A 24,510-nucleotide genomic window follows, 5' to 3' on the forward strand; every position below is an offset into this window, starting at 1 on the left:
TCTTTTCTTGTTTCTCACTTCTGTTATCCTGCCGCCCTGCTCACCTCCCCTTCTCTTATCTTAGCAGTGAGTTACTTAACTTAGCCTCTGAGTAACTTTACTCCAAAATTCACTTTTCAACAATACTTACGGCTTCAAGTATTCAACTGCTGGGAAATGGTGAAAATCCCTTTTTTCCCACAGTAATATGCAAATTTGTTGTTGGTATTTTATTACTCGGGATACTCATCAAATTTCGAATGAGTTATTTGAATAAGTCAATGGGGAAAGGACGCAGGACTCGGGATCCAGAGCCGTTAAGTGAATCGGCAAGAAGGCAAAGCACCTAAGACTGGGATGGGTACTGAGACTGCGACTGAGACTGGCACTGGGACTGGGATTGGGATTGGAATTGGGATAGGCATAAAAAGCATCAATCATCAATTTAGCAATCTTTCGATGGGGTCTCACGTCCTTGGGCGCCCAGCTGCAAATAGTTGAAGCCGCTTAAGCACGAATTTCTATTAAAATATTTATGCAAAAAGCTACGGGGCGACAATCTAAGCCCGCTACGGCTATGAAAGGCTCTCAGCCACGGCGGCTGTGCGTGAAAAATTTCAGCAAAACGATTTTCATAATCGATTTTCAGTGACTGTTGACAACAGCAGCAGGAAAAGCAGCAAAGGCAGCTGAATGGCAGCTAGATATGCGGGAGGAGAGGACGGTGCCGGCGCTTGTCAACCTTTATCAGGAGCAGGGCTATAGAAAAATGGGCGCTGGGCGGGCAGGGCGTGGCTGTTGGGTTGGAGGCAGCCAGACAGGCGAGCAAAGCCGAAACAAATGCGACATGCGTCTGTTGACAATATATCAACATGTGGAATACGGGCCGCCCCGCAGCCACCCCCTCTCCACGGCACACACACCCACCCCATGGTGCGTCCTTGGATAAAAATGCAAAAGGCTGGAGCCGACTTGACAATTTTTCTACTTGACTTTGACATTTGCTCAGAGCCCGCCTCCTGTTTGTTGTCTTCGACTGTGAACCGATGCCAGGTCAAGTAATCTTTAAAGTATGACGTCTCTCTCTCATCTCACTCCCCCTCTCTCTCTCTCTGTCTCTACTTTAGGTAGTCATGGATAGTCCTCACTACAATTGTTTGCCATTTGAAGCTAACGTAGCGCAACTAATCGATGAGAAAGAGTCGAGTCGAGTCGAGTCGAGTCGCGTCGAGTCGATAGAGAATCTCTCAGGCTGGGGTGCGAGGAAATGGTTCGAGCTGACTTTGAATCAGAGATTCGTACGCTATGTTGTCTGCTTCTATTCCATTCTTTTTATTTCGCTTTTCGTTTTTCATAATGTGCTCTTAACCCGTTTATGGGGCGTAGCTTATGTGATGATAGTATCATTGAGGCTGCCAGGCAAAAATGTGCTAAAAGAGAATATGTGAAGGAAAATCCTTAAATGCGATTCGCACCAGTTGCTTCCCCTGCAAATAGTGTGTAAATCATGCTCGATGGCAGAGGCCTTAGCACAGTGATGGATTACTAGTGCCAGCGAATGCAGTCGAATGGGTTCGAACTGAATAAGCGAGACTATGAAGGGAGTGCATGACTAGAATATACCTGGGTTGTTATAATTTTGATGGGAAATAAGTGAAGACATCTTAAAATATATGATAATAATATGATTTTTCTATGTCCGCCTCTACTTAAATCGAATCCAATTGCCTTGTGGACTTTAGCAGGAAATACCCAATATTGTTTAGGCATCTATGAATACAAAATGATCATAATATGATTGTTCTCATTCTGTCTCTCCTGGAATCGAATCTAAGTGAAGGTTTCTGGACTCTAAAGCGAAATACCCAATATTGCTTGGGGTTTAGTGGTTGGAGGTAGTGGGTGGAGGTATTTATTTATACCTAAGCAGAATATTTTACAATAATTCTATTTCATCTATGCAAGATATGTACAATCACTGAAATTATATATCGATTTTCATCGCTAATAGTTTAAGTTATCGATTTATTTATTGTAGTTCAGCTAGAGCAGTTTCTTATTGTCTCTAACTCTCAAGGAAATAGAAATAGAAAGTTTCTATGAATATAATAAATTAATAGGATGATTATTCTATTTCTGTCTCTACTTAAATGGAATCTAATTGAAGCTCTATTGACTTCAGCAGGAAATACCCAATATTGCTTAGGTCTTTGCTGGATAGTGGGTGGAGATGTTTATTTATACATAAACAGACTATTCTTACACAATTCTAGCCATACTTTACTATTATAAGATTAAGCAATGTATGCTCATATCGATTTTAATCGATTTCCTTGATTAAATTATCGATAAATTCACTTAAGTAAGAATAACTTAAGTACTTTTTTATTGAAATAAAAATATTGTAAGCTAAATACAAATAATATAAATATGCATTTGAAAATAAACACAATTCTCTGTTCATCAGTTATCCATAACAGTAGAGTTACAAGCAGCTGCAGGGTGTTTTCTAGTCAGTCAGCTCTACACCTGCTCGACTTTCTATAGCATCTTCCAGCTTCAGTTAAGAGTTGCTTTTGTTGCCGTCAAATAGTTAACGTAAGTTCGGTCGCCCACTAATTACCCAACTTGAGCTGCCATTGTATTGTTTATCTTTGGACAGCATGCCTCACAGATAGTAAGAGAAGGAGAAAGAGAGGGTGGAGAGAGGGTAGACATTTGCCTTTGGAGACTATTTCAAAAATTAAACAGATTTATTATGCAGTGGCCCAGTGTGTTGGCTTCATCTTAAAGTGGAGTCGAGTCGCGTCGCGTGGCGTCGTCTCTCCCCATGATAGACTGGGGAAATGGGAAAATGGGGAACTGGGGAGCTGCTCTCACTTCCCTCTGTGCTGTTTGTGCGCGTGCTGTGTTCGCGGTTTTCAGAAAGGCGCTGGGTAGAGGGAAGCGGAGGGAAGGACCCCAACGACATTGGTGGCTTGTGGTTTAGTGGTTTGGGTGGCTTGGGTGGCTTGGGTATAGGAGATAGCAGAGTCCGGGGGGGCGGGGGCGGTTGCCTGCAGCTAAGCGCATTGCGTTTGTCAAATTTTGACGAGTTCGCCGTGTATCGATTCGCCCGGCTCTTTGAAATCTATCCCAGTGCGCGGCTCTTTGGCTTAGTGTGTCCTTAAGCTAAATTAAAGCATATATTACATTTCATTAATCCTTTGATGTCGGCGCTGGGGGTCCCTGGCAAAGCAGCCAACGTCGCCCACTTTGATTAAGTTGCGGATGTTTGCGATTGAAAAGGGCTCGTAATTCCAGAAATTAACTTAACTTACGGAATTCGCTTTGAAGCGCTCGCAGCCGAGGCACGCTGCCAAACACTAGTAAATCCGCATGAATTATAATGAGTTGAAGTGTTTATCCTGGCTCGCTAGCTCCAAAGTAACTTGATTAATGCGCGGCCCAAGCAGCTGCCAGCCCAGAAGGGATGGGATCTGCTCCACTCTAAGATATATGAGCTGCAAAGCATTTGATGGACTGCAGAACTACATTTTTGACAAGCTTGATTTATAGCTACTTACGAGTTATATACGGCTAGTCCAAGAGCTACACAAGGTAGCAGGCAGAGGGTTTAGGTTAGGGTTTACTGTAGTAGGCGATGGCTCTTCATGGGTAGATAGTTTATAGGTATTATGGGAGATGGAGACCTGAAGAGAATAATTTCAGTTAATCTTTAATATGCAGAGAGAGAGACATACATATATCTACATACATATATATTGAGGGACAGAGATGTCTCTTTAACTTTATAGATCTAGCTTATATGTAGATGTCTCTCTTTATATCAAATAAGTAATTGGATTTGGCTTTACAGATCTAGACCTGACAAATCATCATAAATTGTTTATTAGTAATAAAATATTATATAATAAAAAATATATATAAAAATAAATAGTTATTAATTACTATTTATTTTTATATATTTTATTTTATTTATTCATTTGTATTTATTTTATATAATAATTATTATTTTATAATAAAAAAAATATAATAAAAAAAATTAATTCATAATTTGTTTATTAATAATAAAATATAATATAATATATAAAAATATATATAAATATAAATAATAATACATAGTTTGTTTATTGATAATAACATACAATATAATAAAAAAAATATATAAAAATAAATAATAATGCATAATTTGTTTATAAGTGATAAAATTTAATAAAACAAAAAAAAATATGTAAAAAAAATGATAATTCATAATTTTTTGATTAATAAAATATAATAAAAAATGAATAATAATTCCTAGTTTGTTCATTAGTAATAAAATTTAATATAATAAAATATATATAAGAAAATTAATAAAATATTTACTTTGTCTACTTTATCGATTGAGAACGCAGAAGCTCTATGTAGAGCTATAAAAATGTGCATACATAAATAATATAATAATTTATATAAAAACATAGGACTATGCCTCCTCAATCGATAAAATAGACCAAACAAATATTTTATACATTTTTTTTTTAGTTAACCACAGCAAATTTTGACCACACAAAAAATCAACATTAATTTAACACTCTGCCCCCTCTGCCTAGAGAAAATAAAATCACCAAAAGACAATGCAATGCAAAGGCAAACAATCAAAGGAAACGCCGAGGCGAACTCATAAATTTTAGTCACGTCGAAACTTTGTTTGTGCCTCAAAGACAAAAAACCCGCAAAATTTAATGATTACACAAAAGAAAACTGAAATGTTGACAAAATAATGGAATACCCTAAATGTGTGGAGGGAAAACCTCTGCAGCATTAACTATAAATATAGAAATGACACTTGATATATAGACTGAAGTAGTAAAAGTCTTGAGGGCTGCCATAGTACATACTTTAATTAATTTATTTAATAAATATATATGTTTTTTTTTTTTTATTGAATATAGCCATATCATAATTTTTGCTGTGGCTTTAGTATTTATTAAAAAATATGTAAAGTTGTTTGATTTTTGTTCATTTAATATTTACATTAAAAAATATTCTTTTTCATATATTTATTGAATTATATTAATTTATTAATGTGTTTCATTTATATACTTTATTGTTTTGTGTTTTTTACATATTTAAATATGTAAAAAAAATATTAATATTACTTTTCTTCATTTCGTTTTATATTTTCTTTGCTTTCTTTTATTGGATTCGATTTTTATATATTGGAATTTAAATTAATCATTAATCATTAATAATAGCAGTAAAAAAGAACAAAAACATGAAATGAATCCAGATGAGTTGATTAAGATTTTAATATAATTTATTATTTGTTATCGTCTAACAATATGATATGTATGTATATTAATAATAATATTATTATTATTAATATTATATTATATTACATGTATATTTATATCATTTTCATTTATTTATTTATTGTTACATAGAATAAATTCTAAATAAGAAGTTTTAAGCCAGAGCGACAAAGGCCTTCAGGCAGTATTTATTATATTTATATTATTTCATTTATATATTTGCATAATTTATTTTGTATTCTGTGTTTTTGTTATTATTTATTTTTATTTATAAGTTGACAAAAATTTTTACTCTTAGCTTGCCTCAAAACTAAAAAAGTTTCCACTACTCGAAAGGCAAGAAAAAAAGAAAATAATTGTACTTATATACTAAGCTTTATAGGTATGCTAGGTCAAAGGGTCAATTAGTTATTATTTCCTGACTTCTGGCAGAGTCTCCCCAATATTTATAATTTACAGAAATATACAAAGCCTGGCTGAGAGTCGCGCTGAGTTGTCAAGCCTTTTGGCATGGCATAATAATAATATTAATAATAATAATTATTATTATTATTCTACTCGGACTTAAATACTTTAGCAGGGAGTAAGTATTTCGTAGTTGTGCAATAAATAAGCCATAGAAATGGCTGTGTTTGCTTTGCAGTCGGCATTCTGGTGCTGGAGCAAACTTACAATGCGCCCGGCTGAACAATTTCTGTGGAAGAAACCACTGAGAGCAGCCACAACAACAACTACAACAACAACAACAACAACAACAACAACAACAACAACAACAACAACAACAAAAGGCAAAAACTCTGCGACTCACGACGCGACTTGAGTCGACTCAGTGCTCAAAAATTTTACGCGGGTTGACTGCTGAAGTGCCATCAGGGTGGTGCAGGATTGGGTGGGTCATGGGTGGGCACTGGCATGGCCTTTGTCACAGTCAGGGACGCAGACGACAACGACGATGGCGTCTTTTGCATTTTGGCTAGGCGGCAGCAGGAGTAGCAGCAGCAGCAGCAGGAGTAGCAGGAGGCGTAGCAGTCTCGAATTACAAATTCAGCACAATGTCCCTTTGTCATTTATGCATTCGCTGTATAAATTAGGCACAATGAATTTCAGCGGTTGCTCCGCTCACACAAGTTCTGGACTCTTAATAAGCTCTAATTCTCTCTCTCTCTCTCTCTCTCTCGCAGGTGGCAGCGGCAGCGGCGGCGGCGGCGGCGGTTCAGGCGGCGGCAGCTCCTCGGACATAACCAAGGATCACTGCAACAAGACTGTCGACATTTTCGAGGACATCAGCTCGCCGGAGGTCAGCAATCAGAATCTGGGACGTCCGCTCACCTGCTGGTATCGCTTTCGCACGCTGAAAGGTGCGCCGCGCGACTTTGTGCTGCGGCTGCGCTTCAAGAAGTTCAAGGTGGGCCAACTGCTCAACGCCACCCACTGCGAGGGCGGCTTCTTGCAGGTGAGTGGGCCTGATTTATGAGTGGGCCTGAGGGCTGAGCGCCTCAGCCCATCGAATCAAATCTAATTTATAACTCTGTCGCTCGGCCAAACGATGATGCATGTTGAGTCCACGTAATGCCAATGTACGGCCAATGCTTGACAGCTTTATGTGCAATTGGCGCTGTCTGCATCTGTGTGTGTGTGTGTGCTTATTTCTCCTCCTCGCTTGTTGCTTGCAGATTGTTGATGGCAATGCCAAAACAGACGTCTCCAATCGCCGAGAGCCGGGCATGTTCTGCGGCGAGGCCGAACAGCCGCAGACCTTCATCAGCGAGACGAGCTACGTGAAGGTGCTATTCCACACGGACAACTTTACGGATCAGGTGAGCTGAAGCACCATTAATTAATGCAAATCGAGAGATGTGAGTTGAAAAGATGTGTGGGTATATAATGGGTACCTAATGGGGAAAGCAATGTCACTTTTAAAGGCAAAAGTTAAGAGCTCTTTGGGTATTGTAATATAAGGGTATTCTGTATATTTATTTTCAATCAAGATGTGAAAAAATGTGGAGTAAATAAAAAGTGAGAAAAGTATTTTCATAAAAGCATAAGTTAAGAATTCTTTAGACATTTTAATATATTAAGGGTATTCTGCATATATATTCACAATCGAGATGTGAAAAAATGTGGAGTAAATAAAAAGTAAGAAAAGTATTTTTATAAAAGCAAAAGTTAAGAACTTTTTAGACATTGTAATATATTAAGGGTATTCTGTACATTTATTAAAAATCAAAACACTTATATACCATATATAATGTGTATTATAAAGCGTGAAGTAAGTGGGAGTAAGGGTACTCTACATATTTATTCACAATCGAGATGTGAAAAGATGTGACGCAAATAAAAAGAGAGAAAAGTATTTTCATAAAAGCAAAAGTTAAGAACTCTTTAGACATTGTTATATATTAAGGGTATTCTGTTCTGTTTATTCAAAAAAACACTAATATACCATATATAATAATAGCAAGTAAAGGAAAACCCTAGCGGTTCTTCTCAAATTATCTATTTAAAAACATTAAAACATTAAGGGTATTCCTTCAACTATATTCATGTTTATGTTTATGTTTCCCTCTTTAATCTCCCTTGCAATCGTAATCAACTGGGCAACTTTAAAACAAGATTCCAACTCATCCACTTTCCAGTCCTCCAGCTGCGCCCGCTCCACTTCAGGCGCCTCGTCTAAACAACTACGGCGACTTCCAATTACGGTAAAAAATAAGTCTCTATGCTGTTGTCTACCGTCTTCAAGTTGCAGACGCCAAACGCACTTACACTAATAAACCGCCCTGGCTCCATGTTCCATTCACCCGACCCGAGCGGGCCCGGCACATGTCACATGTGTCACGTAGCCGCTTCCTGCTTGTCCTTACGCCGTCTCCTTGCTGCAGCCGTTACACTTTCTGCACCTAAATGTAAATATATACATAATATGTGTATGTGTGTGTGTGTGTGTGTGTGTGACTGTGTGTATTCATATTTATCACATAATTTAAGAAAAATATTACAACACACGAGTTTTTGACGCCCTTAAAGCACAGCAAAGGCGTCGAAGTGGGCATAACCAACGGGCAGATGCCCTGTAATGTGTAAGAATGTGGAAATGAAATGGAAATAGGGTATACCTTGATGTATTTTAGGGAGTAATATACTTGAAGATGTCCTTCATATTGTGGGTAGGTTTCAAACGGCAATGCCAAGCCACAAGATACCCTATCTCATATGAAAGTGCCCTACTTGACATTATTTCTAGAGTAGTTAGATTATGGCCAAACAGCTTCAGCTAATTGATAATGATGTACTAAAATGTTGCACTAAAATGTAAATATATAAATAATTACACACAGAGTACAGGGTATTTTCCCCGCATAAGCTTCCTCATGCAGCTGCAAAGAGAGAAAATGAAGAGGTAGAGGTAGAACTTTACTCTTTCATTTCGAAACTCCCATCCCAATCTGAAGAATGTATTAAAATCTCTTTATTAATATCTCTACAACTCCCAATTAATCTCCAAACGAGCATTACGCAGTCGTTTCTACCCCAATCTAATATATCTATATACATTTTTTTGTACATTTATATAGATATACACATGCATACATGTATACACACATACATGTATATGTTTTTATTTTATCTATCTCTGTTTTTTGTTTGTTTGCTTTGGCTGTGACCCGTGTTGCTCTATCTGCTTGGCTGCATCTATGCAACTCACTTTCGCACTTAGCTTTTCATATACCTACATACATACATACATATATCGCTCACAGATACACACATTTATATACATATGTATATTTGTATGTATGTGTATATTTTTGCATGCATTATTCAGTGGAACGTCTATGCTAGCTGTGAACGTGGGCGTTCCCTACTCTCTCCCGACTGTCGTCTGGCTGCCTGCTCCTGCTGCTGCTGCCTGCTCCTGCTGCTGCCTGCTGCTGTTGCCTCCCTCTGCCCGTTGGCGGCATCTCTCTTTGGTCTGTTCTGGGCCCGACTGGCGACTCGTTGTATATGCCAAATGCTGTTCACAACTTGAATTCTATTTAGCTGCATGGCTGTTGCGTTTGCCCACTGGCTATACCCTGTAAATGTGCCTTGAAGGTGTTAGAATAGGGTATCTTAATTAATCGATATGATGAGGTATATAAAACTCGAGTATATCATAGAGCTTTTCTCTCACTGCTCAAATATTGTTCAATTGAGGAAAAACAGTTTTGATTAACTTCGAATCGATATAAATCGTTGTCGAACTCCTTAGATGGTCCTTAGATTTAAAGTCAACTCTACAGACTCTTCTAGAAGTAATAACAATTTATCAATCTGTTTTATATTTACCTCAGTAAAAAGTCGGCAAAAATTGTTGCTAGTCCATCATACCTCTCTCGTAATATGTGAGCATGTTGTTGTCCTTGTTGCTGTTGCACTCTCTCACAGATTTTATTTTGTGAGCTACGCTGCATTTGCATTTCAACGAAAAACAAAAATTAAAGATAAGATCATTATATCACATAAAGAATTTATAAATTTAAAAAAAAAAAATATATATATATATATAATATATATATATTTATGTGACATTTAAGCAGCAGAATGAAAATTGTGAAATTTTTATTTGATGTGAATAAAAATTCTTGAAATTTTCTCGTCTGCAAGAAATCAAGAGAAATTGGAAAACATTTGTTATATATTTTTAATATATGAATATTCCTTTAAGTATACATATATAAAAGGCATAAATATATATGGAATATATCTGTATATAGATGAGCTTTTAATAATCTGTTAATACATAAGAAATCTGAAGATTTTTATAGAAAATATATCAGTTAGTTATTTCCGCTCTGGCAAAAGTCAAAGATGTCGAGCTAATGTTGTTGTAGCAACGTTTTTTTCTTCTTCTTTGTGCTTGTTTGCTTCATGGTTTAACTTCATGCTGCATTTTATCAGATGTAAGCAGGAGCAGCAGCAGCAGCACACCTACACAAGACAGGAGAGAGAGAGAGAGAGAGAGAGAGAGAGAGAGGGAGAGAGGGAGGGATAGCCAACCTAATGCCATGAACGAATGGCTCATGCAGCAGATAGACGCTCAGCCGGCAGAGCTCTTGCTGCTGCTGCTGCTCCTGCTACTCCTGCACTTGTCCTCCAGAGTGTCTTATGCACACCTTAATGGAGTCATAAATATTTATGAAAACTCGCTACGCGCTCAGCCCGAAGTTGCCTGCTCAGTAGACAGTTGAGAGCGCCGTTTCCTGCCGGAGTTGGCGGAGTTACTGCTCCTGCTCCTGCTGCTGCTTTGTTTTTGCCACGCAGATTTCAGCGCAACTTTTTCCCGCTCATCGTCTTTACAATTTTTTGCCACTTATTCCGCACGAATGCCTTGGAGAATGAGAAGGAGTGGAGAATGAGGGGAGCAGGAGTGGTATTATTCTATATAATAAATAAAAATAATAGAGCAGCGCTGGCATGTAATAATATTGCCACGTACACAATTTAATGAGCAGACAGCAATGCCAGCAGCAGCAGCAGGAGCAGGAGTAGGAGCAGCAGCAGGAGCAACCATTGCACTCTGGCCGAGCTCAAAGTCAAAGTAAAGCGAAAACGAAAACAATTTCGCATTAACATAAATTCATGGCAAATAAATCAAAAATAATTTTCACAAATTGCGACATTCGCGACAGCGGAGTAAAAACAAAAACCAAAAGCGAAATTCCGACTGATTTTTTAATTTATTCGTGCACAAATTTTGCCAGCATATTAAAAGAAGAGCTCTGGCCAATTGGGCAGGAGTGGGGGGCAGGGGCAGGTCGCTGCCATGGCGATAATGCCAGCCACGCTACATTGCATCCGCATCAGCATTGACATCAGCATTGGCATCAGCATCAGCAGCTGCAACAGCGCTCAAAAATATTCAATGCATTTAAAGTCGCATAATGCGGCGAACATAAAGCTGAGAGCAGGAGGCAGGCAGCAGGCAGGAGCAGGCAGCAGGCAGGAGGCAGGCAGGAGCAGACATGATGCAGCAGGCATGCAGCATGACCATAGCACGCAGCCTCGACTAGGATGGCAGCTCAACTAGCTGTCTGGCTATCCGTCTGTCTGCCTGTCTGTCCGTCCGCCTGCCTGTCTGTCCGTCCGTTTGCCAGACTGCTTGTTTGCCATTGTTCAGATCGTTAAGTGGCGCTAACGCCATTGACGCCGGTAACGCATTTAATATTGACATGTGCATTACGCATACGCATCGTGTGCAGCGACTCCCCCTAGAAACCAGCGAGGACCATGACCAACAGGACTCGCAGCACACACGCGTGATTTCTGTACGCATCATCTCTATAACAATTTTGCATGGGGATCTATAGATAGGGAGAGCATTTTATGTGATTATGTCTGTGAATAATATTATTTGTAGTCAATGAATACATTTTGATAAAACCGTTAATTAGCACTGAAACTTGGAGTAATCGATAATTGGAAATTCTGAAATATGAATAGTGAATAGCATAAATACATATATTAATTAAGGAAATATAATAAGGAAACTGGCGAAAGTAATATATAAGTCATACATTAAACTAGAGAAAATAAAACTTTGAGAATTAAATATTACTATTTTATTTGGCTCAATAATATTATAATATTAAATAAAAGAAAAATGTTAAAAAATGCAAGAAATAAAAATAATACATGTACATAGAAGGTGAAAGAAAAATAATGAACATACATACATTTCCAATAAATTAACAAAAATAATAATAGACGTAAATACAGAAAATTAAAAAATACAATAAAATATATTTATATGATTAAATTAAAGTTTTTTTGTATATGACTTTATGTATAAATCAAATATAATTGATTAAATAAAATATTTAATTAATATATATTTAAGGCTAGTATTTTTATTAATTTCTATTTAAATTTATGAAAGGCTAGTGTTTTTATTAATTCTAATTTTAATTCTCCTCATATTTTCATTATTATTATTTATATATTTATTTTTGTTTTATATTTATATTAATTAATATTATTTTTTGTTGCTATTGCTATTATTATTTTCTTAGTTTTTGTTTTTCATTGGTGTATATATATATATTTATTTTTGTTTTATATTTATATTAAATAATATTATATTTTGTTGCTATTGCTATTATTATTTTCTTAGTTTTTGTTTTTCATTGGTGTATATATTTGATGCGTTGTTTATTTTTTATTATTCCATCTATATCTATTTTTATTTTTATTTAATATTTTATTTATTTAACAACAATATACTGCTTGAATTGACTTTAGCAATATTTTATCTCTTTAATGTTACTGTTTGTATGTAATTTAATACAAATCAGTATTTAATTAATAATCTCATAGCTAAAATATATTATTTATTTATTTGTAATGGAGTTATTATAAGAATACAACTTTAAATTTACATGCTAAATGTTTGCAGTATTCAACTCCAATCACTTAACTCACATCAACAAAGTCCAGGTTAACCAACTCCAACGTAGCTCGATAATGATTGCTCTTCGATTGCAAAGCCTTGGAGCCAGCCCTTCTCTCTGCTGCTCAACTGCGACCAAAACTGAAGTGAGATTCGCTGCATTTGCTGTCAGGCAGCTCCGTTTGACTGCCATTTCCCACTGGGTGGGCGGAGGAACGGCAGCTGCAGTGCAGGTCATTAGCGCTGATGAGGTGCACGACTAAACGGGGCTTTCTGGAGCGACGACTGAGCCGCTGTGTGGGTGAGCCGGGCACAGTTAGACGAGCGGGCAACCGTTGAACAACACAGCGTGAGCAAACACTGTGGAAACGCCTTCATGTCCGCATGTCACCTGGCCGGACAAACGGTTCGAGTGGAGACTGCTCGGGTTAGATTGGCCGTCGCTGGGACAAAAATCGACGAAAATTCATCAGAGAGGGGGGAGGGGGACTACTAATGGCATGCAGCTTAGCAGCTTGACTGGGGCAACAGTGCGTATACGTGATTTGCGTAGCCAGAGCGAAAGACAACAGCGCGCTAACAATACATGAATTTCAACTCACTCTCACTAGCTCTTTTTCACTCACTCACACACTCAATCTCACTCTCTCTCTCTCTCTCTCTCTCTCTCTCTGTTTCTCTTCTATTTGCAGACCTACTTCACATTCGATTCACGCGCGGAACAACAAACCGAAGTCTATTTACGCTATGGCCAACATCCGGAATTATATCCAAATCGACGCGGCGAAGTGGTGCAAGGGTACGTATACGTAACGAGAGAGGGAGAGGGGAGGGAGTGGTAATGGGGCAGTGGCAGATAAAGAGAACGAGACTGGCTGAGTGGACTGCCCGCTGTGCTGCGAGCTTATCGATAATGTTTAGCGCCTTTGTGCCATTTTTATGTGCCGTGCGGGGGGCGGGGGCGTGGCAGACAACTGACAGTTACTACTTTGTAGCCAGCGATGCGTTAATTTAATTTTATTATGTTGCACGCAACTTGAGTGGTTTTTCGAGCCGGCCCAGCGCAGAGCCCCCAATGTCGAGGACAATTCGCTCGAACTGGAACTGAAGCCGAACATTCCATAATCATATGCGAACAACGACAGTGGGCGTGGAGCTGGCGCTGGGGCTGTAGATGGGGCAATGCTGTAACAGAAGGTCGCATAAAATTGAATTACAATTTGCCAGCCGAGGCGTAAGTTGGGTTTGGGTTGGGCAGGGGGCATGACTGCCACGAGGCACTGCGGCAACATAAACTCGCGCAAAATGTTGAGCGAGAGAGAGAGAGAGGGAGACAGACATGGAGACAGAGAAAGAAAAGACGAGAAATAATAATAAAGAATATAAAAAAAAGAAGACGAACATTTAGTTAGACCCAAAAAACTTTGCAGACATTAAATTTCATTTGATTTGCCCGCTGCTCAGCTTCTGCTCCCTGTTCCTCCCGCTCCTGCTTGCTTGCTCTGCAACTTTTATCTTAATAAAATAAGTTGCAAGTTTTGGGACATTACTTCTGGATCTCTAATGGCCTCTTTTCACAGCCAGCTGAGCTGTCGCGGCATTTGATAAGTTCACACGAAAATTCTCGAAATTAATAAAAAGAGAATTTTGAAGTATTTTAAAGTAGAGCTCGCTCTATTGCTAGCAAGCCTTCAGCTAGCAAACCCAATCACAGTGAAGCAGTTAGGCCTGTAGCTCGCTCTCTTGGGCTGCCTTAATTTGTCTGTCTGCAGTCGTCAGATTTTTGCCATACCCAAGGCAAGCGAATTCCCCAGCGTCCACATGGCCAATATGATTTTTATGCTAATTTGGGGTCACGCACATTGACATCGACACTGAAACGAGAGCAAACCAATACAAAGCCGCAGAGCAGACCTGAATGAACGAGGTGGAGAAGGCGGAACTAGTAAATACCCTGTAGTTAAAGCTCCTCTATAAAAAGTTGGGGTGCTTCTGAAAGAGAACTGCAAAAGTGAAGCCAGAGCATGGTTTAGTTATTTGTCTTTATATATGACGGATTTTATATTTAAGTGAGATACGAATTGTATAGTAGTTTTGTGTACTGGGTGTACCTCTACTATACTTAATATAAATCGTGAACTTGAATAGGAGCAGAAGTTAGAGAAGTACCTAAAGAGTTCTTAAAAAGTGAAGCAGAGCAAGGCATAGTTATTTATTTTTATATCTGAAAGATTTGAGGTAAGTAAGGTCCGAATAGTAATTTTGTATATCATATATACCATATATTTTTGTAATACTTAATATAGAATATGTACTTAAAGAGGAGCAAAAGTTAAGCAAAAGTTTGGGAAGTATCTAAAAAGATCTTCTAAGGTGAAGCAGAGCAAAGGCTCATTATTTTTCTTTATATATGACACATTTGATTTCTATATGATATATTTATATATATGTGTACGATATAGAGACACATATGTATATAGTAATATATCATATAATATGATATATATGCTATATAGACTATCAAGTACTCTTCCAAAGTAGCTGCAGAACAAGTCTTAGCTCTCCTTTATATGCTCAATATCATTTTAGTTCTTCATATTAATCAGTTATATCATGCCCATCGCATATCCCACCCCACAACCCTATTGAATCTAGGGTATTAATATTCAACGGAAGTCAAAAGCAAACCCAAATGAATGGCAAATTTCCTAGAAGAGCAGAAGAAAAAAATTCAATCGAAATTTAGAGTGCAAATAAAATGGTAAATGGTAATCATATTTATGCAGTCCGCCCGCCGACTGCCCCCACCCTTAACCCAGACAACCCTGACAACTCTGGCTAGCATGCGCTTTGTTTGGCTTGAACAAATTGAAAATTATACGCACGGCTCCTTCTTACACTCTCGAACAGTTGTTCTTGTAATTCAAACAACAACAACAATTCTACAAGGTCTCTCTCTCTCTCACTCTCTCTCTCTCTCTCTCTCTCTGTCTGTCCCCGGCAAAAGCTCAAGAATTTCCAAATCACTGAGCACAATTTTCTGCTTTTGTTGTTTCACTGCACCGCTGCCTGGGCTAGCAGTGGGCGTGGCTGGCCTCGACTCGGCTGGGCTGACAGGCAATTCCAGCGATTAATTTGTTGGATTTGTGCCCAGGAGAGAGAAGTTGACGAGAAATTTGAGACTTGGCGACATTTATTTGGGCTGACACAGAGAGGGGGAGGGAGTGAGAGAGAGATGGAGAGGGAACTTACTTCAGATATCTACAGCAACTAATTGAATTTAATTACAATTCTTCTCCAATTCACAGTTCGTACTGCGAGCGAGAGTATCGCGATTGCCGACTGCAGACCTGCTACGTCCAGTCGCCCGCCTATCCGGGCCTATATCCGCGCGCCCTCAACTGCCGTTACAAATTGCACACGCGACAGCCGTACATCAAATTATATCTGCAGAACGAACAGTTTGCGGTCGATGGCCAGAGGTAAGTGCAGCAGCAGCTGAGATCTGTCACAGAGACAGAGAGACGAGAACCCAATATAAATGCATGTGTGCATGTGTGTGTGTGTGTGTGTGGGTGTGTGCTATCAGCAATATATGCAAATGCAAATTGCCGAAAGAAATTAGCGCCAAGTTAACACCCTGTAATTTGTCATTTTGGCACAGACAACGTCGACTGCAATTCCAAATTTTTCACATTCCTTTATTTTCTGGCATTTCATATGCTGGCTGAATATATTTTAAGGAGTATATTGGTTTTCGCTAAAGAATTGAAATCTGGTTTCGCATGCTGCAGAAAAAAAGAAATAATGAGAAAATTAAATACCAATAATAATAAAAAATTAATATAAAATGAAAATATATAAAAAAAATATTAATAATGATAATAAAAAAAATAAAAATAAACTAGAAAATACAAAAAAAATATATATACAGTTGATAACAAATTTTTAATTTAATTTTAAATATATTTTAATATTACAAATTTTTTATAAGAAATTTATTTATTTATTTATATAAACTATATTTGTTTATATATTTTAACAAAACTTAATAATAATAATAAAAAATTGAATACAAATAAAATAATATGTATAAAACCAATTTTAAAAACAATGTTAAAAAACTAAACAAAATAAAAATAAAAATATATATTTATTTTATTTTTTAATATTATATTAATTATAATAAAAATGTATTATAAAAAATTTAATTAAATTTATGAAAACTTTATAATAATAATAAAAATGAACACAAATAAAATAAAATAAATAAATAATAATAATCATATAAAACATTTAAAGAAAATATATTTATTTAAAAAAATAATAAAACAAAATAACATAAAAATATTTTCAATGAGAATTGCATATGTATAAAATAAATATATAATAAATTTATGTAAATTTAACAACAAATCTTTATTTTTTAACTTAACAACAATAAATTTAAATGAACCAAAATTCATGAATTTATATTTACGTTTTATATAATTATATACAAAATAAATATTAAATATAACTATAAAATAAAATAAAATAAATATATATATACTTGAGTATTAAAAAAAATATATATATAACACAATATCGTTGGCAGTTTTTAGGCAGAATTTGTCTACAAAGACATGAATATATTTAAGTAAACTCTATGCAAATGCTAAGCGAGTATTGGACAGTTGTCCAGGCCCGCCTTTCATTCCCTTAGACTCCATTCTTTTCCTTTTCTGCCATTGGCTAGCAGTCAACATTACGTGTATTCTGCTTTTGCACTTGTTGTTGTTGTTGCTGTTATTGTAGGAGCCTCTACTGCTGCAGTTGTTGTTGTTGTTGTTCTTGTTGTAATGCATTTGGCATGCTGACAATGACAATTTGACAGAGCGCTCGGCAAAAATTGGCACCAATTTCGTGGAAAACGTTGGCGACATGTCACAGACCCGAATTCCCCAATCCTAGATCCATACCCAACCCATTAGTACCTATTGCCCGCCACCCGCCGCTGGCCTCCCGCTGCCTGCTGCCTGCTCCTGTTCGCCTTTTCAGCATTCGCCTGCACTTTGTCTGTCTGCATTCAAATTGGCTAAAGGATTACACTCTGAGTGATTTTTTGGGATTCGTTGCGGAGCTTAAAACAGCCATTTGACGATTTTCCATTATTGATGCGAAAGCAACGGCAACGCTCCTGCTATCTAGATGGGGATATTTACCTGAGATCTTAGCGAGCTTTGCTACAGCAAGAGATAGTCCAAATGAAATGAGGAAGAAATAGAAACTAATTTCTATTTTATATTATTTATATTTTCATAAAAAATCTAACAAAATCTTTGAACAGAGTTGAATGAATAAAGTTTTCTTATGCTGTCTTTCCATCTAGTTGTTTAAATTCATTTTCCTCATCTTCAGTTTTCCTTTAAAGCCGAAATGCAAGTAGAAATTGGTGTTATCCTAAAAGTTCCATCACTCTGTGGCATAAAAAACTTTCGACTTTTTACGAGTTGATTTACGATAAACAAGAAACTTGCAAATATTCAATATTTTAAAGCTAAAGTAAGACGATAAAATCAAGTAAAACATAATAAAAGGAGTGGATTTTTAAGACAGCTATGAATTTTCTAGGGCCTTACAAAGTCTTTAATGATGTCACAGCATCCTTATATGCATGCCTATATACAAACAAATTTTAATTTTGTTTTCTGTGAACTTTCGATATATATTCCTTACATAATTTGCGATAATTATAATTTTACAACTATAATTTATTCATTTATATAAAATATAAAGAAAATTCAAATATTTATTAGTTATAAAAAAAAAAAAAAACAAAATTAATACCCACAAAAAATACAATATTATTAAAATATTATTTATATAAAATACAGAAAATTAAATTATTTATTAGTCATAAATATTTAAAAAAAAATGCATACATACATACAATATTATTTATATAAAATACACAGAAAATTATATTATTTATTGGTTATAAATTAAAAAAAAATATATATATATATAAAATATAAAAAATATTATAAAATATAAAAATCACATTTCGGGTGTTTTTATATAGGAAGGGTACTATAATATATAATATAAAATATAATATAATAATATAATATTTAATATATAGTATATAATATAATAATATAATATTTAATATATAATATATAATATAATATAATAATATAATATATAATATATATTTTAATAAATATTTTCTCCTCATAATAGACCTGTTTTATGTGTTTTTTCGCCACAATAATCAATATTTAATATGCATATATGTATATCTGATGTTTTCTTTTCTCTCTGGCAACCATAAACCATTTATTTTCGCTCCGAAATGCCAATAGACGTCACTTGACCTCAGTCGGAGCCCTCGTCAGCTGGCCAACTGTCCAAGCCAATACATCAGCTGGCGGCTGGCGCCTGGAGCACTCGAGTCGAGCGTCGATTGAGTCATTATGGCAGCTACGTTGTCCACTTAATTCGCGCGGGCCTCAGTGCATCTGCCCCAGAGATATAACCCAGGGAATAATTATGAATTTATGCCGTTGAACAGGTACTCAGAGAGGGGGGCATAAGTGTGGGCTTGCGGATTGATGGCGGTATTTAAATTTAAGCTGCTCGAGTAAGTCAGGCAGTCACTAAAGAAATTTATAAACCAACTTGAATGAAGCAACATTGAAGCAAAAAGTTGACTTTAAGCTGAAACTGAGAATCGTCTGGGAATATTAGCGGCTCAGTGGGGAGAAATGCCAGCTGTGCGTGCTGGTTCTTAAATCAGAACTTAAATATTTGATGTGCCCCAAAAAACCCGCAACCCTTCAGCCCCTTAGCTCACCTAGCTGGCAATAGAACACAATTTCCATTTGCCCTTCACAGAGGCGACGGCCAATCATTAAACATCGCCAGGCATTTGTGCGTTATCATCGGGCTTCACTGTTAACGATATGCGAATGGCTAGGACCCATGTGCCAGGGCCATACGCAAATGGCCGCCAGCTGAAGTGGCTCTAAGTAAGTCGAAGCTGTTTCGAGTGCAAATGCCAGCCGAGTCAGCATATTTGAGAAAGGGAGAGAGAGTCTGCTGCTGCTCCTGCTCCTGCTGCTGCTGGCAGGAGTCGCACGTGCACATCAAGTCGAGCCAAGTCGGGACAAGTCGGGCGCCGCCCAGCTGAAATTAGATAAGCAGCATTCAATTTATTTTTATAGATTCAATTTGAATATTTACCTTTTGAGCGACTGTAAAGTCCTCGCCGAGGACGAGCGCCAACTTTGACAGCGCCAGAGCTGAGTGAGTTGGCAACTTTTGGGTCTCCCGCTCGATGGGTGTGGAGGCTGACGGACTAGTTGGGAATCCGCTTTAAGTGCGCATTAATTTGCAAGTCCAAGTGGGCGAGGCCGTTCGAAAAGGATTAGTCAAACAAAACGAGCTAATCGCCGAGTCTCTCGCAGCGAGTTAATCGAAAGGCTTCTCAGTGCCGAAATTCCATTAATGTTGTTTGACTCGGGTCACTGTTTGCATTGGCTCGCCGCCTGTCCTAAATTCCTCAAACATTTAGTCAACGTAAACTAAACCCAAAGCATGCTTGTTGTCCTCACTATTCAATAGGCCCTTACCAGGAACTCTGCTGACTGAGCCAAGTTTTCAAGCCTTTGACATTAGTCAGAGTCATTAGGTGAAGAGGGTCTCTTTTTTAGGATTTACAAAAATCTGCTGAAACTTGCTTGAATAATTTTAAAGTGCTTTAAATAAGCTAAAATGAGAGTTGGTGATTTAATAATCAGGTTGCGCTTTAGACTTTCCCTAAGATCTTAAATTTTCCATATCAGCTTCTATTGTCAGGTTTTTTAGCACATTCCACTAGAAAAGTTGAAGTCCTTAAAATTTTATTTAGGATTAATCTTACTCATCTTAACTAAGCTTCATCAAATGTTGTGCACAAATGAATTTTATTAAAATGAATATTATTAATTCGAATTCCGATTTCCACAGAAATTCATATAATGGATAATTATTGAGAGCAAATTTCTTTCAGGGGCATAGAATTTTTTTCGATTTAGGGTTGCCAGATGGCTGCGTCAAACATGGACAACCCTGTACTCATACTGTTTTGCTGCCAAATCTTGACCTTCAATAGGCTTTACCTGCTTGCTTGAGTGCTATAAGAAATCAGAAGTTGGTTCTCTTAAATTTCCACTGGCTTCCCACTTTAAGAGCAGCTAGTAGCAAAACCTTCTCTAGAAGGCAGCCCAGGCTTTGATACACTCTTTATCCACTTTATGATTACCAAATTTGTTTATGCACACATTGGATTAGGCCATTTGTGCAATAAGTTCAATCAAATATTATTCTAATGCGACTATAGATGCAAAATAATGCCACTTGCTTAATTATGTGTGTATATACATATATATAATGTGTGTGTGTGTGTGTGGGTGTGGCCATTCTGTTTACAAACAATCAGCGTAATCCATCTAAGCCATTACACAAAGCTCCATCAAATCCAGTTCATAAAACACTCAAAGTTCCACACGCGATAAGCAGGTTCGATAGCAATGACCTGACCACAACTATATGTGTGTGTGTGTGTGTGTGGGTGTGTGTGCGTCTGTGTATTTGTATAAGCATGTGGTTATGCCAAGTCAGCGCTGGGGCAACTTTTGCCTTTGGCTCCTTTATAAATCAGTTCAGTTTATTTCGATGCCGAGGCTCGTTTGCCAGCCAGCCGAGTTTTGCGAAACAATTTTTCTAATTTCTGTGCTGCAAACATCGAAAACATTTTGCCAACGTAGCAGTTTCTTCTCCACACACACACACGCGCACACACACGCACGGAGCAAACTTTTAGTGAAACTTTTTTTTTGCTTTTTCGGGGCGAAATAAATGCAAAAGTCATCGAGAAAAAAGTTTTTTAATATGCCGAAATTATTACCAGTCAGTTATTTTTGATATGTCTGTTGTCCGACAAAACTTTCGTCGAGCCAAAAGAAAATTATATATATATATACACACATATAAAGTGTATATATATATGTAATCAACTTTTTGCCCTACGCATTTGTTATCAATAAGTTAGATTAGGTTTGCGCCAGACGCAGCGCAACTTTTGCTGACAAAGTGATTAAATTGAGTGAAACGAGAAACAAAACTGTACGGCTAATAGATACGTACAGGCCAGACAGACAGACAGACAGACGGACACTGTAGCATTAGATCTATCCCAAAAACTTTTAACGGCCAGCAAAAAGTTCTACGGCCCCGCTGCTGCTGCTGTCAAAGGCTCAATAAAATGTCAATTAAATTGGCATTTTTGTTGCACTTTCAAATCACACACCCAGACAGACGGACGGACGGACGCACGGACGGACTCGACGCGCTACGGCTGCCAATTGTCGGCCCGCATTTGATTAAAGGCCAGTACGTAATTGCCAAAGTTAGCCTTCAATTAGAAAGTTCACAAAAACACACACAGAGATAGAGAGGGGGCGTGGGTGTGGGAATGGGAGTGGGAGTGGGAGTGGAAGGGGCTGAGGGTAGTCAGACGGTAGTCAGGTGAAAGGCATTTCGTTTGCCTTTTGAATCGGCATGAAATTCTCCACCTTCTCACAAATTGTATTGCCAACAAATGGCTGGCAGCTGGAGCATCCGGACTTCAGACCTCATCAATGGCCTAGCCAGATCGAATCGCTGCACAAAGGTCACTTTGTCTAGGCCAAACTCGGAGTCAACTCAAAAAGAAAACAAATACAAAGCAGAGAAGGTAAACAGAGAGCAGCGTGCGGCCCAAGTTAAAGTGGGAAAGAAAAAGCTTTAAAAACAGACGATTTAGAAATGAATGTCAGCCGCATAGGCGTAGCCAAAGGGGGGGTGGGGTCTTTACAAGTGAAGAACATACATCTATATATCTATAAAAGATATATATAAAAGATAGATAGAGCATGAGCATATATAATTAGATTTAGTACCTCACGGCAGCCACCCACCTGGCTTACCTGTTCTCACCTCATCTTCACCTCAGTGGGGCAACTTTGCCTTGCTTTACACTCTGAGCCCAATTAAAATGGATTTTCATTGTATAATCGATATCGATGCTGGGCCATATAACGGAAGGCAGCAGGAGCCGTGCTTGACCAAGGCAACGCGCTGCATCCTTCTAGCCATGTCCATGGTTGTGGCTATAACTGTTTGCTTAAGACATGCGAAATCGAAACCCTCAAATTACATTTTCATCGATTTAAGCAGATAAAAATAAATATTAATGAGCCACAATTGCCAGGGCTTGAATTTGAAATCGCTCTAATTTTATATTAATTGTAATATAATAAATATATTTATATTAATATAAGCAATTGTCGAAAATAGCAAAATTTACAATTAAAATTAAAATAATAAATGCTTAATACTTAAATTATTTTAAATTTTATATTTATTATAATCTCTTATAAATAAATAAAAATATAAATAAATAATAAATAAAATTAAAATAACAGAATTTAATTAATGAACTGTATATAATATATTTAAGAATAATTGATTAATTGATTTAATTTAATAAATTTAACAAAATTGAAAATAAAAAAAATTATTTTAATTACAAATTAAAAAAAAATTATTAATAATAATAATTTAATAAATTTATAAAATGCTAAAAATAAATTTAATAATTATAAATTTATTAAATTTAACCAAATAGAATATTAATATTAATAGTTAATACAAAAATGAATATATTAATAAATTTATAATAAAATAATATTAATATATGTATAGCTTAAAAAATTAAACCAAATGAAAAAGTTATGAATGATAATTGATACAAATACAAATATATATAATTTAGCACTGCCTGAAGGCCTTTGTCGCTCTGGCTTAAAACTTGTTATTTAGAATTGATTCTTTATAACAATAGACAAATAAAATAAATAAATAGTATAATTCAATAAATTAAACGAAATTCCAAACAAAAACTTTAATATTAATAAATTTAGTTTAATAAATAATGAAAAAACTATTGACTAAAAGAAAATTATAAATGTAATTTAATAACTTTAACAAAATGCCTTAAATAAATAAAAAATAATATATAAATTAAATAAAATGGAAAATTTAGGTTTCAATTAATAAGAATAAAATAAATTGCAGCTAGCAAAATATAAATTTATAAATTTAACAAACTGCACCAAAATTATATTTAAACATTAAATCAAATAAATTTAACAAAATACTATAAATAAATTCAATAACAATGAATTAATAAATTAATAAATAAATTAATAATAAAAAATAATTACATTAAATAAAATAAATTCAACAAAATACTACAAATAAATTTAACAACAATTAATTGATTAATTAATTAAACAACAGTTCGAACTACAAGGTATCTCCCAGTCGTTCACTTCCTGTCAAAATAAAGCCCGCAGTAATTGCAATTTCTGCTTTGTGTGGCGATTAAAAACAGAGTTTCATTAAGGTGCCGCAGTCTGCAGTCGAGCCCTTTGATGAATCAAAGCATAATTCTGTGCGCTGTGCTCGGAAGCTCGAGTGTTTGAATGAGCGAGCTGTGAATGGCTGCGAGTGACAAATGGTGAATTGAAATAATGTTGCTCTCGTTGCAGATGTGAGAACGTGATGACCTGCCCTATAAGGCCGATTGGGTCCGGCAACGAGCACTGCCCCTACGATTGGCTGGCCGTTTATGATGGCCGCGATGAGCACTCGCCGCTGATAGGCAAATTCTGCGGCCTGGGCAAGTTTCCATTCAGCATTATTGGTAAGCACAATGCCGGCACTGCCGATGGCTCTGTG

At 36.5% G+C, this 24,510-nt stretch overlaps 1 protein-coding gene across 4 annotated transcripts in view; it reads left to right on the forward strand.

The window, feature by feature from the left end:
* LOC115565063 (uncharacterized) overlaps window positions 1-24,510 on the forward strand; it is a 91,954-nt gene that overhangs the window by 56,058 nt on the left and 11,386 nt on the right. For 3 of the 4 annotated variants that reach the window (XM_089260929.1, XM_089260928.1, XM_089260930.1), the window contains exons 3-7: window positions 6,455-6,726; window positions 6,947-7,090; window positions 13,395-13,501; window positions 16,011-16,184; window positions 24,321-24,475. In XM_089260929.1, the coding sequence (XP_089117055.1) occupies window positions 6,455-6,726; window positions 6,947-7,090; window positions 13,395-13,501; window positions 16,011-16,184; window positions 24,321-24,475 (852 nt within the window). The remainder of the gene's footprint in view (window positions 1-6,454; window positions 6,727-6,946; window positions 7,091-13,394; window positions 13,502-16,010; window positions 16,185-24,320; window positions 24,476-24,510) is intronic. The other variant, XM_089260931.1, reaches the window with a different exon arrangement.

This window comes from Drosophila navojoa, chromosome 5 (assembly GCF_054131105.1).
Source record: "Drosophila navojoa isolate 15081-1374.11 chromosome 5, UAZ_NAV_1.0, whole genome shotgun sequence".
Taxonomy (NCBI): Eukaryota; Metazoa; Arthropoda; class Insecta; order Diptera; family Drosophilidae; genus Drosophila; species Drosophila navojoa.